Source organism: Anas acuta, chromosome 4, assembly GCF_963932015.1.
Source record: "Anas acuta chromosome 4, bAnaAcu1.1, whole genome shotgun sequence".
Lineage (NCBI taxonomy): Eukaryota > Metazoa > Chordata > Aves > Anseriformes > Anatidae > Anas > Anas acuta.
The window spans coordinates 26,422,078-26,437,709 of NC_088982.1; the positions used below are offsets into that span (position 1 = coordinate 26,422,078).

Sequence of the window (15,632 nt, forward strand, 5' to 3'; positions counted from 1 at the left end):
CCACACATCTCTGCTGTTCTCTAATACTTTGAAAACTCTGATCATCTTTGGCTTTATCCATGTCATCATTAAATGCTATATGTCACCTAGCTTTCTCAACAATGCATTTGCCATTTTTTTTAATCCATGATTTTAACTTTAGAATTAAACAAATCCAAAAGCAGTGTTTTTCAGCTGTCTGTATTGTAATTTACAATTTTATTAGCCATACAACAGCTATTCATTTTAGTAGAAGCTATTGGGATTTGGGGGGAGACTGTGCTACAGAAGAAACCACGCTCCAGCTTCCCACACTAAAATTCTCCTAGAGAATCTCCTGAAGTATCTACAAGAAAGTGTCTCAGGCGGCCAGCATGTCTCTTACACAACCTGTGTGTGTGTTCTTTTCTTCTGTTTTAGCCTACCCCTTCACTTCCAACAGCACAAGGGATATACACTGTATATTCCGATGTTCTGACACAACATACATGCAACTTCACTACCTCATAAGGTGCACTGTGTAAGAATGACATACAGGAGGTATGCAAGAAAACTGAAGGAAAAAGAATTCTGCACTTATCAAAAATAGCTAGTTCATTTTTCTCTGGAAATAACTGGTTAAATCCTATTACATATAGTTAATTGTTTTTCCCATTTTTTTCCAAGTCTATCCTCAGTCATAAAAATGATGAGATGCCCAAGACTATGCTTGAGCTCCCTATAATCGATAACTTTTAACTCTTGTTAATAGAAGAGCTCTAGTCACATTCCTTATTAAATTATTTGCTTCTTTCATTCAATTATCATATGTTCTACTTGCCTGATTGCAAGGTGACATAGACTGGATGACTTAATTTACAAAATCTGCTTTTTTTTAAAAAAAATAAAAACACATGGGAGAAGAAATCCAGAGCACCTCAGAAATGTGCCATTGACATCCATTTGATGGAGACAAGTCCCTTCTGCAGGGACAAAGACAGACTCCAGTTCTGCTGCTGAGCTCTAAGAGGGCTGGGGTTTGGATTTGCCTCTTTACTTGACTTCATCACTTTAGAAAATGGAGTGAAAATTCTTAATAGCAGGCTGAGAGAAATTTGACCTTGCACAACTCGGCCTTACAGTTGACCATGAAATACACTTCAACACCTGTGAAGACAATCTTCTTGAACTGAGTTTTCAACCGTTTTTCTCAAATGACTGCATCACTGGTTGGGGCTGCATCACTGAAATCTGTGGGAGTTTTGCTATTGGTAACAATGTCTCCGAGGAAACAGCAGTTAGTGGAGATTGATCTCTGCTTCCTGGTAAGGTTCTTTGGCTCTCTATGCATTTTTTTTTCCTGGTTAGAAAGATGACTATCTGAAGTGATTGGTTAATTTTAAATGACTATGCTACTGTCAAAAAAAAAAAAAAAAAAAAAAAAAAAAGGTTGTTCAACAAAACCAATATTAAAAAAAATAAAAATCTTGTAAAGCTCATCTCACTCAAAACCATCCCTAGTAACCTATCTGGTCACTGAAATGACACCTGCAACACTTTCCCTTGTGATTTTAGTTACCAGTGTTGAACATTTGGCCCTCTATATTTAGCATATTACTGCCTTGCTTTTTTTTTTTTTTTTTTGTGCTTCTAAATTACACAGTATTCAGAACCAGACAGTATTTCTGAGTATACTGCAGGCTATTTACTGTTTCTGATCACTCCAAAAGGAGATTAATTATGATGAAAAAAACACTGTTAACAATAACCTTCTATCTACATTGTCCTTATGTACTTCGGAAAGCTAGTTATGATAATTTCCTCATACACAGGAACACAATAATGTAGCACAGTACAATAAATTAGTCCTAGACTCAATGAGAATTTTTTTTTATCTCATTTTAAATATTAACATGCAAGTGTTGGAATGTAATTCAGAAATATATTGACAGATTAAAAACATTTGTTCTGAGATATGATTAAAAATTTCTTCTAACATGGAAGCATAGAAATTAATAATTGGAATTCCATTAATTTTTGCAATCCTTTTCTCCTCCTTGTAAGTCTTCAATATGAAACAGGACATACAAATGAACCCAAGTAGCATATTTAGATTGACCTTGGTCAAATAGCCTGAACCAGTGTTGATCCTACTGAACAATGCACTGAAAAAGCTGATTATGTGAGCAGTAGAGGGGGATGGGTGGAAAGGAAGAGACAGCTATTTCTCGTGAATAGTTTCAAGCTCTGTCTGAGAGAAAATATACATGTTTTTCATCAGAGAGAAAAGCAAAGAATAACTTCAGTAACTTCTGGAGCAAATTCTAGGTTCCCAGCACACACAAAACCATTGTTCTTTATAGTAGGAAAAATATAACTCTTGTGCAATTATGATTAGCAGTTGGCAAAGGATTAGTTTTGTTTCTTCTTGCTTCACAAAATAAACAAACAATCTCTTGTAGAATATCTTCTATTCTGACAATCTGCAGTAATATGACTTAATTAGAGAAGAAACAGTCACAGGTCCTAGTGATACCTCCAAAGATGCAAACTACTGCAGCTACACAACTTGCATGGGTGCTCCATTTCTGGTTCCGCGCTATGGCATGTGTAATGGTTTTCCAAGAACTGTTGTAATCTCAACCTTCTTCTACACATAAAACGCAAAAAGGAAAGGACCATGCCTAGCCTCTTGAGAATATCACTTAAGTAAACAAAAAAAGATTAAGGTAACTGTTTATATTACTACTTCTTAATAAAGTCATGTAAGACATCCCAAATCCTATGCATCCTATCATAAACGTTCTAATGCTATACATGAAGTAGGAGCCTGGGATCCCTTCTACATGCTGTAAGACACATTTCTTATATTCTCCCAAGTCCTGTAAGCTAGAGGGTCAGATTCACAGCTCTGAAATAGTTACAAAATTTGGATAGAAAGAGATGGTCACTGTGCACTGATTCTTGTCCCAACTCTGTTAAGGCAGTCTCATGCATGACCTCAATCACCCCAGTAGCTTGTGATTTCCATCAGTCTCTCAGTCATTTGACCACTACTTGGGCAGAGAACCCCACAACACTCACCTTATCTGCCCCCCAGTATAAAACTTTGACAATGGGCTACCAATCTGCTACACAAATTAACTGAAGATAAGAATTGGCCCACTTGAAGGAGAATCAGCTGCTTCCCGACCCTTTAGAGGTACGCTGAGAATTTGAATTTTCATTTGTTGCCTGCACAGAAAGAGTAGCCATTTGCCTAGCCAGATGGATCTCTGCAAACATGTTTAGATTTATTGCCAGCATATCTTCTACCCGTTCTGGTAAAAAGAACAATGCAGATAACATTTTTATCACGTTTAAACTGTTCGCGTTTTTGTTGTTGTTTTAATAAAAACGGGTAATTGCCTGCTTGCATATTGAGCCAATAAAGAAAGCACCTATCTATGCATAACAGAAACAAATTGACCATAAATATACATTGTGTTCTGCCCTGCTTTGCCAAGAAGCATTCTTTTCCTATTTATGTCACAGCGTTCCTTCAGAAAAGGGTGTCTTGCATTCACTCAAAGATGTGCCATAGCCATGCTCATCAAAGCACTGGAAATTTTGTTTTGCTCAATTCTGAAGCTACTTCAAAATTTGTTGAAAATTTAACTTGAAACAAACATTATATAAAAGAGGGGGAAGAAATATGTGTTCAAAGGAAATCAGAAGTGTCAGACTGAAAATTATGGAAAACAAGCAAACAACTCAAAAGCATCCAAAGGAAAGAACAAAATTCAAGCAGTTGAACACTGTGGGCCTGGTTGCCTTCTACCACAACAGATGTAATTTAGGAATAAATCCACTCAAGCTGGTCAGCAAAGTTGAAGAATCACATTTAAGATCACCTTACCAAACAAAAAAACTCCAATTTTGAGAATTACATCAGATTTCAGATTTTATAAGGTTCACTCATTCCTATTTTGAAGTGAGAATTTCTCAGGTTGCAATGCAAAATAATGTTTAGTAAAAATATATGGAGCTCTACAACTCCTTTGCATAACTTTTCTGGAGTTGCACTCTCCCAGGCTGGACTCCATCCTCTCGTTCCACTGCTCATTTTTCCCCCATTCTGCCAATTTTAATCTAGCAGGGAAAGTCCTTTTCTAGCAAGTACTGTCAAAATATTCAGGACATAGGCCTTGCACTCAAAGAATGCAATGTTATGTCCAGACAGCAGTGCTAAGTGCCTCAGGGATTTGTGGTAATCAGCATGCATAATTCCTAGCAGTCAAGATGTGTTCCACTGCACAGTTGTGCACCTCTGCCTTTGATTTGTTCCCTCTGCATGTTCCTCCCAAAGGCAAGCATTCTGTGTGAAGAGACTGGTGGTTCACTGCTAGCTGAAGGGAGGAAGACAATTCTGTTACCTATTACTCTGGAAGGACTTTACTAATTATCCCCAATAACTCCAGCCTTTACAACGGGAAAGTAGCACACAGCTTTTATAATTATTGACTTTTTTAAATAGTTTCAAAAGAAGAAACTCTGCATCAAATGTGAGTATAATTTAGGAACTACTACATAGCAGCAAAACTACATTAGACTTTCTGATTTTTCCATGGTATCCTTGGATAGATACACCACCCAGTAGACCATGTTAAATGCTCCAAAGGTAACAGGAAATAAAATACGTGCATATTTGTCTATCTTACTAGTGCCAGAGTGGGAGGCAGGGGGAGCAGGTGGTGGGACAGCCGATGGTTTTGCAGATGCTCCTAATGTATTAGGTGTGGTGGTCTGAATCTGCTCCAGTCTAGATCCAAGCAAGTGCTGAATGGAAGGGGATCCAGCTGTGGCATGCTGGGATACAAATCCAGTTAAAATTGGGGTAGAAGGAGGAGCTGGAGGGGTAGCTCTTGCAGAAGATAATGTCTCTGATGCATTGATGCGTGTGAAAGGGTTGGGACTTGATGCAGAAAGAGAGTGGGGTGTAATGTCAGAAGACCCCTGCGCTACAGAGGGAGTCTGGATGGAGCTGTGCCTTGTGTCAATTCGGCTCCCACCGTCAGCTTCTGACTGTACTGTGGCATTCGTTCTTTTCCTCACGTTTGAATTGGCATCTGTACTCTGCAAAGTTACAAAAAAAATACTAGTCATTCTTAAAATAAACACTAAAACAGAAGCAATGGAAACTTTATAATCAAGTATTAACTGAACAATACTCACAAATATCAATAGTAGCTTGATCCTGAAGTACAAAAATACCATATGCTCATGGTAATAGATTTAATAGCATATAAAGTGATAAACAAGAATTCCTTTTACCTGTGGCTGTAATACCAAGGTGAACATATCCAACACTGCACACTCCATGTGATATGGTACCTATGTAAACTTAGTAACATGAAGCTAAGCATTCTTGGGTTGGGATTTTTTCAGGCTCACCACCAAATAAAATTGTCTGATGCTTGCTTATTTCTTTGATAATACACAAATATTCTAGAACTGACTTACCAGCCACGATGGTTTACTTCTGCTTTTCATCTCTGTAAAAGTAACTACCATATATTAGGAACTGTAGTTTTCCTTAGATAGTAAATGCTACTAAAATTCTAGTATTTACCAAACCAAGTTACCCCCTTCTTGTTCCTTAAAAACAAACAGACAAACAAACAAAAAAAAAAAAACAACAAGTCAATGCTTTTTCACATCAACCACAGGCAATAAATTATCCAGCTGCAACTGAACCAGTGAATAAATCAGTCTTTCATCAACTACTCCTTTCCTTTAATTAACTAAGAAAAGTGGCGAATTCTCCATTACTCGATGTCTTCAGGCAAGTCCGGATGTCATTCTGAAAGATATATTTAAGCCAAATGGTACTTATTAGGCTAGATGAGAAACTAAAATACAGATAAGGATGTAGAGATGGCAAATCCATCAGGTTTTAGTATTTTACTGACTTCTGAGACTAGGACTTGGGCTCTGTCCTTCTTTTCTGTATTTAAGAACAAGCCTAAAATCTCCTGAAGCTCCTTCAGGAAGGGTACCTGAAAAGCATTCTTTTAAACCACCAGCTCTGCACTTTTTTTTTAGATATATGAATATGTTTTGCACAAAGGCCCACTGCTTTTCATGAAACATGGATTTAGTCATGGGTAGGGTATACACACTCAACAGCAGCAATGCAGGTGTAAATACAGACAGGACTAAACAATCCCTTGTTATGCATCAAAAATCATATTTTGTACATCTTTGATACGCTCTTCCCAAGCATTGCCCTGCACCACCTCAGGCTGCTGTGTCTTTGGCTCCAGTACTTCCCTTTTCCCTTCTCCCCATACCAAAGAACCCTGCCAAAGATCACAGCACAACAAAGAGTGAAAGTGGGCAGCAATCCCTCCTCCCTCCTTCATCCAACGATTCTCTCCGCCAAGTGCCAGAGCAGTAACGGAGAATAACTGGGGTATTATTCAAGGTATTAGTGCCTTAAACAGCGAGAAGAGTGACAACCATGTCTGCCTGCTGCACCAGTTGCGCTTAGCTATTTTGCTTAAGAAAAGAGAAACAGGAGCTGAAAAATATCTGGGGAAAAAAAAAAAATAAAAAGAATACAAAATGATAATAATAAATCACTTGACATGTGCAGCACTCCCATTATGACCAGAATGCTGGTCCCAAATTCTGTTCATTTCAATACAAATCAATCACTGGCAATACTGCTGGCTTCAATTTGTGTGAAGCTGTCGCATATACAGTCATGAATAGCAGCCAGTTCACGGCTGATGTATTTGCCAGCTCATGGTTGATATATTAAAGAAACCCTCTTAGGTTTCACAGTTTTCCTTCCTGCACAGAAGTGTGTCAATAGATTTTCTTTATTTTTATGCATCTGCAATCCAAAGAAGCAGAGGACTGGAATTACTGCATAAACACCAGAGGAAACGTGTATTTCCTGAAAGAAACACTAATTGTACTGTTTGAAAGAGAAGCCTGAATCACTATTTGGGAAACACAGAAGTACACACAGGTGTGCAATTTGGATACTTTCACACTAGGGTTATCAATGACCCAGGAATAGTATAGCGGCTTTTTAAGACTGCTAAATTTAAGTTCTAAAATACAATCAGGACAGGAGTGTTTGCTATACATTTGGTAATACCTGACACAGTGCTGCATATTACTCAAAGGCTTGCAAAGGTAAGTAGATTGATGCTCACTGTCCAAAATAACAGCTCTGTGCTACAAAGGGGCTGACACTAGAGTCATTCAGAAGAGCTGAGTTTACGTGCCACGCATAGATCCTTGGTTTTTGTTTAGCCCTTCCCAGCCCACAGGCTGGGACAAGGGTTATGAAATAGACCTGCTCTGTGGCTTGGACAAGATATGTCACCTGTTTTCAACAGCCATCTCAGTGTCCTTCCCTTCTGTGCATCAATTATAGACACTGTTATGGCAGACAGGTAAGAGCCAGGCTCCTTTGCACACTGTAGTCACCTCTGTTTCTTACGTGGGCATTTGCTTCCATCAGTAGAAATACATAATACCTCCTCTTCCCCCGCTACTCCAGCTGTCATCCAAATAACCAAACAGGACTGGTTGCTATTGAATCCAGTACTCACATCCCATTAAAATGTTTAGTCGAGAATAAAGTTATATATATACACACCATTTCAAATGTTCATAATGCCTAACTTTATAATTCTAGTATTTTTTTCTTGCCGCTAGTACATAAATATTCCAGTACTTCAGGAACCTAACATTTAGAGAAACCCAGTTTCTGCCTAAGTACATGTAGATGTACTAATGTGCATGTGGAACCAGAATAGACAACCTCATAAGCTATCACAACATAGCACTGCATAATAAGCCTACAAAATAAGGGTGCATTCCTTGTTAATTCTCTGAAAATCACCTTCCAAATGCTCAGTGTGGAAATTAGAAATCATATTTCTAACTTGCTCCACAGTTAACATATCACTGAAAAAGAGTTGTTCTTGTTTGATGTCATAGTTTGCATTTGTGTGCTTGAATTAAACCTTGGCCTTGAAATGTACTGGAACAAGCCAGTTGTGGAGAGAGAGATATTACACATGGAAAGACGGGGGCTTTGACCATTGGTGGAGCAGCTAGTTAAGCAATAATGTTCTCTCTAGCAGTGCTGGGAGCAACTTAAATATTGGAGACAGAAAAACTCCTAGGGAAAGGCTTACCTCCAATACCTCACGCACCCCTGAAGACTTTTCTAAGGGGAGCATGTTCCAGCTCCTCCTGCACCCAGTAGGATTTGCAGAATCAGCATGCACTGAAGAAAAAAAAAAGGTGCAGTGGGGAAAGCTGCTCACCTCTCACCAGCACAACTGTGAGTGGTGAGCACCTAGCTCAGTGCCCTGCCAAAGCTGAGCAGGATGCACGCTGATTCCTAGGGTAGCCTTACCAGTACAGTGCCCAGCAGCTCTCTTCACAAACTGGTTACTTGCACATGCCTTATTCAAGACTACCCTCATGACAATAGCTCATTCTCCTCCTTCAAAACTCTCAGGTATCACTCATTTTTCTTTTCTCCAGTTGAAAAATTGTTATTGGTTTGTGCTGGTGCAGCCCCACAATCACAGTATACATGTGACCCTATGTTCTCCTTTATCAAATGTTATCAATATCATTCATTTCTTCCAATGTTCATTTATTACTTCTGTGTACTGACACAATCTCACAACCCCATATCATCTGAAGATTTCATCATTCTACTACTGCCTTGTGCCAAGGTCACTAACAAAAATGTTAAACAAGGTTGATCCCACAGCCAAGTCTTAAAGAACCAAATTCCATTGACATTAGCAAAAGTCAGATTAATTACTACATTACAAAACATACTAAAATGCTACATTTGGTTTGTATTAAGGAAAACATTCACAGATATTTCAGTTATGGTGCATATCCCTAGTAAAAGGATATCATGATAAAAATAATCTGAACAACAAAAATTATATATATGATGTAAAACGTTTGCTGCTTCCTAAAAATATTTTACTTTTGTTTGTTTGCTTGCTTTATATAACAGTAAGAAACACAAAACTACTGCCAATTGGTAGCTTTTAGTTTGGAGGCATCAGAACAAGAAATAGAACACGAAAATCAAATGGAAGCCAAATTAAATGCAACCCAAGAAATGAAAGGAAAGACTCCTTTCCAAGGGCAAGTCAGGCAAACACTCAATTATCCTCAAACAACACAGAGCTGCTGTGCTACTCCAGATGGGGCTCCACAGGAAACACTGAGTCCACATTTTTTTACATTCTCACTCTGGATTCTGAAAGGAACTGATTTTCTAGAGACATTTGGGTGAGATTTTTGGGAGACATTTAATATGCCGTAGCTCAAGAACAAAAAATGTGAGTCTGGAAGCTCTCATAAAATGCAACATATCACAGCATACAAAACCTGCCTTAGTATGTTTGATAAAGATTGCCTTTTTTTAAAACAGGCCAACTTAATGCTTATGGCAACTGACACCTCACCCTTCCTTTGAAATACCCTGTCATTCTGACCTTTCCAACCAGCTCCACAATTCACAACCACTAGCAAGCCAGAAGTGGTACGTACTTTGCTACTGTATCCTACCCCAAGAGGATACCATCTTTCATAAGAGATTCATAATCACTATTCCTTTCTGTCCAAACAAATATTTAATTAGTCCAAACAAGTGTATATAAAGAGATTTAAGGAGCAACCACCCTATGTGTTACTCAGACCAGAGAGGCAGGGGGACATGGAACAGGACAGGAAGTTCAAATTCTGCCAGGCATTGAAATAACTCAATCTGTTCATATCTCCCAGCTCTCCAACATGGGACACACCTCTGCCTCCCTGTTTGTTGAAAACACTAGAGCAGGTTAGTTGTCAATAGCAGTTCCTGAAGCCCAAGTTTACATATCTGAAGCCCAGAGAAATGCAAATTAAAGGCCTCTTCCATAATGCTCCATCTGGCTGGGACTTGGCACCCTGGATTTGAGATTTCAGCATTGCTCCCTCAGAGACCTCCATCTCCTGAGGCATCAGGTGCATACACAGGACCGAGATCCCACCATCTCTCTGGATGGTGTGCTACAACATCCAAATTCTTTAGGTAATCTGTGTACTGAAACTGAAGAATCAAGCACAAACCTCACTGCATCTTGCAACAAAGAGGTGTGATCATATGATTTACAGCTTAGAGCAGAGTATGTCACATTTTTGCCAAGATGTAGCCTTCCAAGATACCAGTGCAAAAAGCATGTCACACAAGTGACTGGTAATTCCCCGCACTTCAGCTAAGAATTGTTTTAGCTCAGGGGTTTGGTTGTTTTTACCTGCCCCCAAAATAATAATAGACATATCCTAATTTATGTTAGGTGATAACAGATTTCCACCAAATTTTATATTAACCCCATTAATATGGACCCAGATTTGGAATAAAATAATCTAAGCCCCACCATTCCATTGATCATTTTGCTAGTCCCAGAGCAGAAAGTCCATTTTATCTGACATAAAGATAGGATAACTAAACAAACCTCCTTGCAGGCATGTGTAAAATGTGGTAATTAATGCTGCTTCCTTCCCTTGACAAGTGGATTCACAAGCAATTGACTGTGAATAATAAAATGAAGGATGGTGTTAGCATACTTTAAAATAAATCTATATGATCTATTGTTAAATACTATGGCAGATTCATGGAGCAAGATTGATGGTAAACTTCTGTGATAAAATGTATAGACGAAAAAGCTTCCTATCACAATAAATAAATAAATAAAATCCACTCACAGATCATTTCCTTTTATATTTAAGCTCAACTTCGATGGATACTGCTATTTACTACCACACGAGAATGCTGCACAAACATGAGTCAATCTAACCTCTTCAATATTTAACAAGGTTGGCACACTATAAACAGCTGCTCACATAATGTGGAAATCCTGAAACATTCTCTAAGCCTATATAAGCCTTGACTTGAGCCAAAAAATAAAGTACCGCATTGTTTTGTATGTATTGCCAGTTTTTCGACAAGCAAGCCAACTTTGCACTTCAATGAAGTCAGATTGCAAATTTAGCATGAACTGAAGTAGTCTGCAGCAGCTGAGCTGAGATTCATGGGAATGGGATCATCAGCACAGCAATACACAATACTGAACTGACAAACTTAGTCATCTTGTTACAGAACAAAGAGAGGTGGTAACAGCCACAGTACATCTTTCCTATGATAAGGCCAACCTAGAATCTGTAAAACAAACAAGAACACTATTTAGAAGTCACATGCCAAGTTCTAGGGGGAACACAGTAATGATAAAAGCAAATGCCAGGATATCACGTAATTTTATCCCATGATTGTATTTAAGAACATGAACACAAAGAACACTGAAAGCTGTGAGAAATTCTTGTCTTTGTACAGCACAGAGTTAGCTCCTTCATACATCTCAGCAGCATCTTCCTATATCCTATCTGTGTTCTACATAGCAGCTTTCAATTATTCCCTGCAGTTTTAAATTTGTTCATAATTTATACTATAGATACATCCTGTTGGGACTGTAGACCAAAATAAAGCAGGTCCTATTGGCCAGCCTAACACAGATTCAGTAGTACTTGACATTAAAATCATCTTCACAGGCCTCTGGCCACTAAGGGACACAGCCATCACCAACTGCTTATGAGCAGGTACACACTGAAACTAGGGCCATGCATTTGCAAGGTGATGCAGAGTTTCTATTCTAATCAGCCCCAGCACACTGTGGAAAACAGTTCAGCAGTCCTGGGGTTAGATACGTGGACACTTCAGTAGCTCTGCTCAGCCTCATCCTACTACAGACTCTCAGAGGAACATTATGCAAGGTCCCAGGGCTGCTTTTACACCATTTGTTTACTGAAACAGGGAGCTCAGCGGTGCATGCCAATGCATTTTCTAGATCCTTAGCACATCTTTGACGCAGGATTTCACTGAAATGGTATCTCTTTGGGACACAGACAGTACAATATTTAAAGCAGTATCTTCTACCTTCTCAAGGATAAATTCACAGTGGAATTAACAAGTGACATCATCACCATCCAGTATCAATCCTAAGTATCTGATGCCTAGAAGCAGCAGAGAGCTAACACTTCTGACATCCAGCAAGCAGCTGTCAAATCTGGGGAGAAACACCCTAGAGAGCAGATTTGAGATTACATGCCTTTAGAGTAGCAGCCATCAGACTCTGTCCAGCACTCTTGGCTCTGAGCTCTTTCCTGAGGCTGGATAGCTAAGTCACAGTATGAAAAGATACACACAAAAAGACTGTGTCCCTCTCTGCAGTAGCCCTGCACCCAGGATGGGAACCTGTGTTTGGTGAAAGATGACAACTTCTGAAATCTGCCAGGACTGTGGCAGGGATATCAGCCCAGGTCTCCCACCTCTTAAGTGCTTACCCATCAGGCTACTGGATATCCCATGACAGGTGGTTCTCATTTCCTTCCTATAGATGTTGCACTCTGCACTCTTCAATCTCACCCTCCCAATTGCACTGAGAGCCCAGACAAGCTGATCCAACAATCAGTTCCTCCCACTCTCCCCAGCCCTATATAAATTATTTAACAGAACAGAAACAGCTTCAATCAGAGCTTAGCAAACATCCCATGCACTACCAAGTAGTATTCTGGTTACTAAAACAGTTCTCTGAGACAGAACAGGCAGGACACAAGCCTGCTCAGACTCCAGGATGAAGCACAGTAGGTATTTCTTCCACCTAAGATTCATGGCAAATGCTCTGGAAGCAAGACGGCTCTGTACATGTCTACCCAGGGAAATTTAGTAATTAAGCCTTTTAGGTGCCTAATCACCATTTTGAGCACTTAATGTCCTCAGACTAAAAAAAATAAATAAATAGATGAATAGGGTACCATGATCAGAACAGTTTTAAAGTCACACAGAAGAGATTTATCAGAATAATCAAGCATAAAATGAAGAGGTATTACTATAATGGAATGAAAAGTGAACAGTAAACAAACATCTTTATGCCTCAATAGTGATCTTGCAAGACTAAGATTAGAATCTTTTGTGATAGCATTATTAAGCCTTCAATATGACACAGGTAAATTAATATATTGGAAGATCAGTGATCTGCTATACAAAAGCACGGGTTTCCAAAACTGAGGGATCTCTGTTAATTCATAGAAAAACTCATACAAAAAAATTGGAAGGCTTAAAGCAACCAAGAGTCTGGCATTACATACTGTTTATCTGCAATATGAATATTGTTTGTGTGGTAATTAAGTAATATTTTCCTATTAAACTCTACTACAGTGTTTTTTATCCTTTCCATTCCTTCCTAAGAAAACAGTCTGTTCTTTTGGGAGGACATTACATAGCCTGCCAAATTCACACCATTTGACATTTACCAGGGAAGTAGCATGTTGTCATCAGTGTAAATAATGCTGCTTGTCCCAATTCCCACTGAGTCACCATATTGCCATGCTGCTAGCAAATGCACAACTTGGAGGAGAAATCTACCATGTTTTACTATTATGTTGCAGAGCCAGTCAATCAAAATTTTACTGGAATAGTACTAGAGATTTTGTTTTGCCTTACAGAGCCCTGGAATATGATCAAGTAAAAGCTCCACCTGCCACAAAACACAATGAATTCCAATTTATAGCTTTAGCAATGCAAACAGCAACACAGATTGCTCAGGGAGAAAAAGCAAGGGGAGGTAAGCTACAACAGCCAGTCCACCATCCATGCTGCCGACTTTATGATCTGAATCATGCAAGAGGAGGAGAGGTAAGAAGATCCTACATCGCACAATTGCATATGCCTACAAGTGTGTGACGTGGAAGAAAAGCAAATTCAAAGTTAGAGAGACATAAGAAAACTACAAGGAGCTTTTTTTTTTTTTTTTTTTTTAAATGATGCCAAACAAGCCCATGCCAAATAAGCACATCCACCTGTATAGCAGTTAATAGCCATTAAGAACTAAAAGCACACACATGTATATTGTCTTAAAGACTGTGTTTATATCATGACAAAAATGAAAGAACTGAAAACGGAGCTACAGAGAAAAAATTTACTAGGATAGGTTACGTGCTACCCAGTTCTGGAGGTGCTCTGTAAAACATCTACAAAAGGAAGAACATGTGATTAGGAACCAAAGAACATTATTTTCTGTATCTTCAAGTTTTAGTGACCTTAAAACCTTACTTAAATTTGCTTCAGTACTTTGCTGAAAATGCCTTGAACTGTCCATAAACTTTCCCGAACTTCCCATTGTTTATTTCTTCTGACTCCAAATTTCCCAGAGTAAAAATAAAGTCAGCTAGAAATCTCACACAGCAGTGAAACTCAACTGCAATTTGGTGTCATTGGACTCCACAGTATTGAAAACTCATTGTGGAGGAGAAACAAAATTGAAGTTTAAATATACATACAGAAAATATTTTAAGCAGAAAATATGAAGAGGCTTGAGTTTACAGGCATCATGGGGAAACCTATTAACACCCTGAGATTTTGTATAATGCTGAACAAACCATCCCCCTGACACCATAAAGATCTATTCTGAGTTGGTGTTTCTGAAATACTACCACCTTCTTTTTTTTTTCCAAGTACTTATATTTATTTATACAAAAAAAAAAGAAGAAAAAATTAAGGAAGTTGGAATTAGGTCAATACAAGACTTTACTTACAGCTTAGAACTGATATTAGCACAAAACTAACTCTTATTATTAAAATAAACTTGTATTGTTTATTCAAATGATGAAACCTGAAGGAGTCTCGTCAGGGGACCAGCACAATGACAGAGAAAGGCACTTATGGTTTTTGTTTGTTTTAATTAAAACAGTGGGTCTTAGTATTTTCTAGAATAACAAGAGATTGACATTACTGAGCTATGCTTTAGTTTCCAAAATAAAAGCCTTATCCAAATTAAGTCTTCCAGTAACTACAGTAAACACTGTCAAGTCCTTGAGCATCAGACAAATAACAGCAGAGCATATCCCTCATATTCCCTTGCCTACAATTGTGGTAGTTCATTATAATACTTAGAGAAAATTGAGGAGTGAGCAATTACCATATTTCCAAGTAAGGTTTGGAGGAGGTAGCACTCCAGCAGGATTTCTTGTTTAGTTATAAATCAATTATAATCCTGCCTTTTGTGCAAAAAAAAAAAAAAAAAAAAGAAGTAAAAATTCCCCTTTCCATAAGAAAACTTCATTCCACAACTTTGAATTCCAACAGTTATGTTATTTTTATCAACACCCAGCTATTTTTTTACCTTTGTTATAACTGAATTCTGTAATTCAATGGAGCTTACATCACATTTAAGTTGGATCAGAATCTAGCCCCAAACATAACACTACTTGGTGTAGTTTTAGTAATTACTCTGCTCAGTTAGCTAAGAGAAATGTTTTTTACTTCCACTGTCAATTTATTCCACAACTGAAATGTATCAAAGGTAGAGCAGTATCAGGTTCTTGGAAAGAAATCAGAGCTTTTAATGTAACACTTTAATTTATGCTGTTTAGAAAGATATACCATGTAAAATATTAGGAAAAATATTTATAATTGTTGACCTCAAATTTATGTCCCAATCATTGTGTTGTTTGAGCATATATTTAGCTTTATATGTTGTCAGTAGTTCCAGTTCCTGGATAGGGCTACCTAAGTCTAACAAACAAACAAAAAAAAAAAC

General features: G+C 38.2%; 1 protein-coding gene across 7 annotated transcripts in view; it reads right to left on the minus strand.

The window, feature by feature from the left end:
- Window positions 1–232: 232 nt before the first annotated feature.
- The window catches only part of GABRA4 (gamma-aminobutyric acid type A receptor subunit alpha4), a 42,200-nt gene continuing 26,800 nt past the window's right edge, over window positions 233–15,632 (minus strand). For all 7 annotated transcript variants that reach the window (XM_068680259.1, XM_068680258.1, XM_068680257.1 and 4 more), the window contains one exon: window positions 233–5,073. In XM_068680259.1, the coding sequence (XP_068536360.1) occupies window positions 4,540–5,073 (534 nt within the window). In that variant the 3' untranslated portion in view covers window positions 233–4,539. The remainder of the gene's footprint in view (window positions 5,074–15,632) is intronic.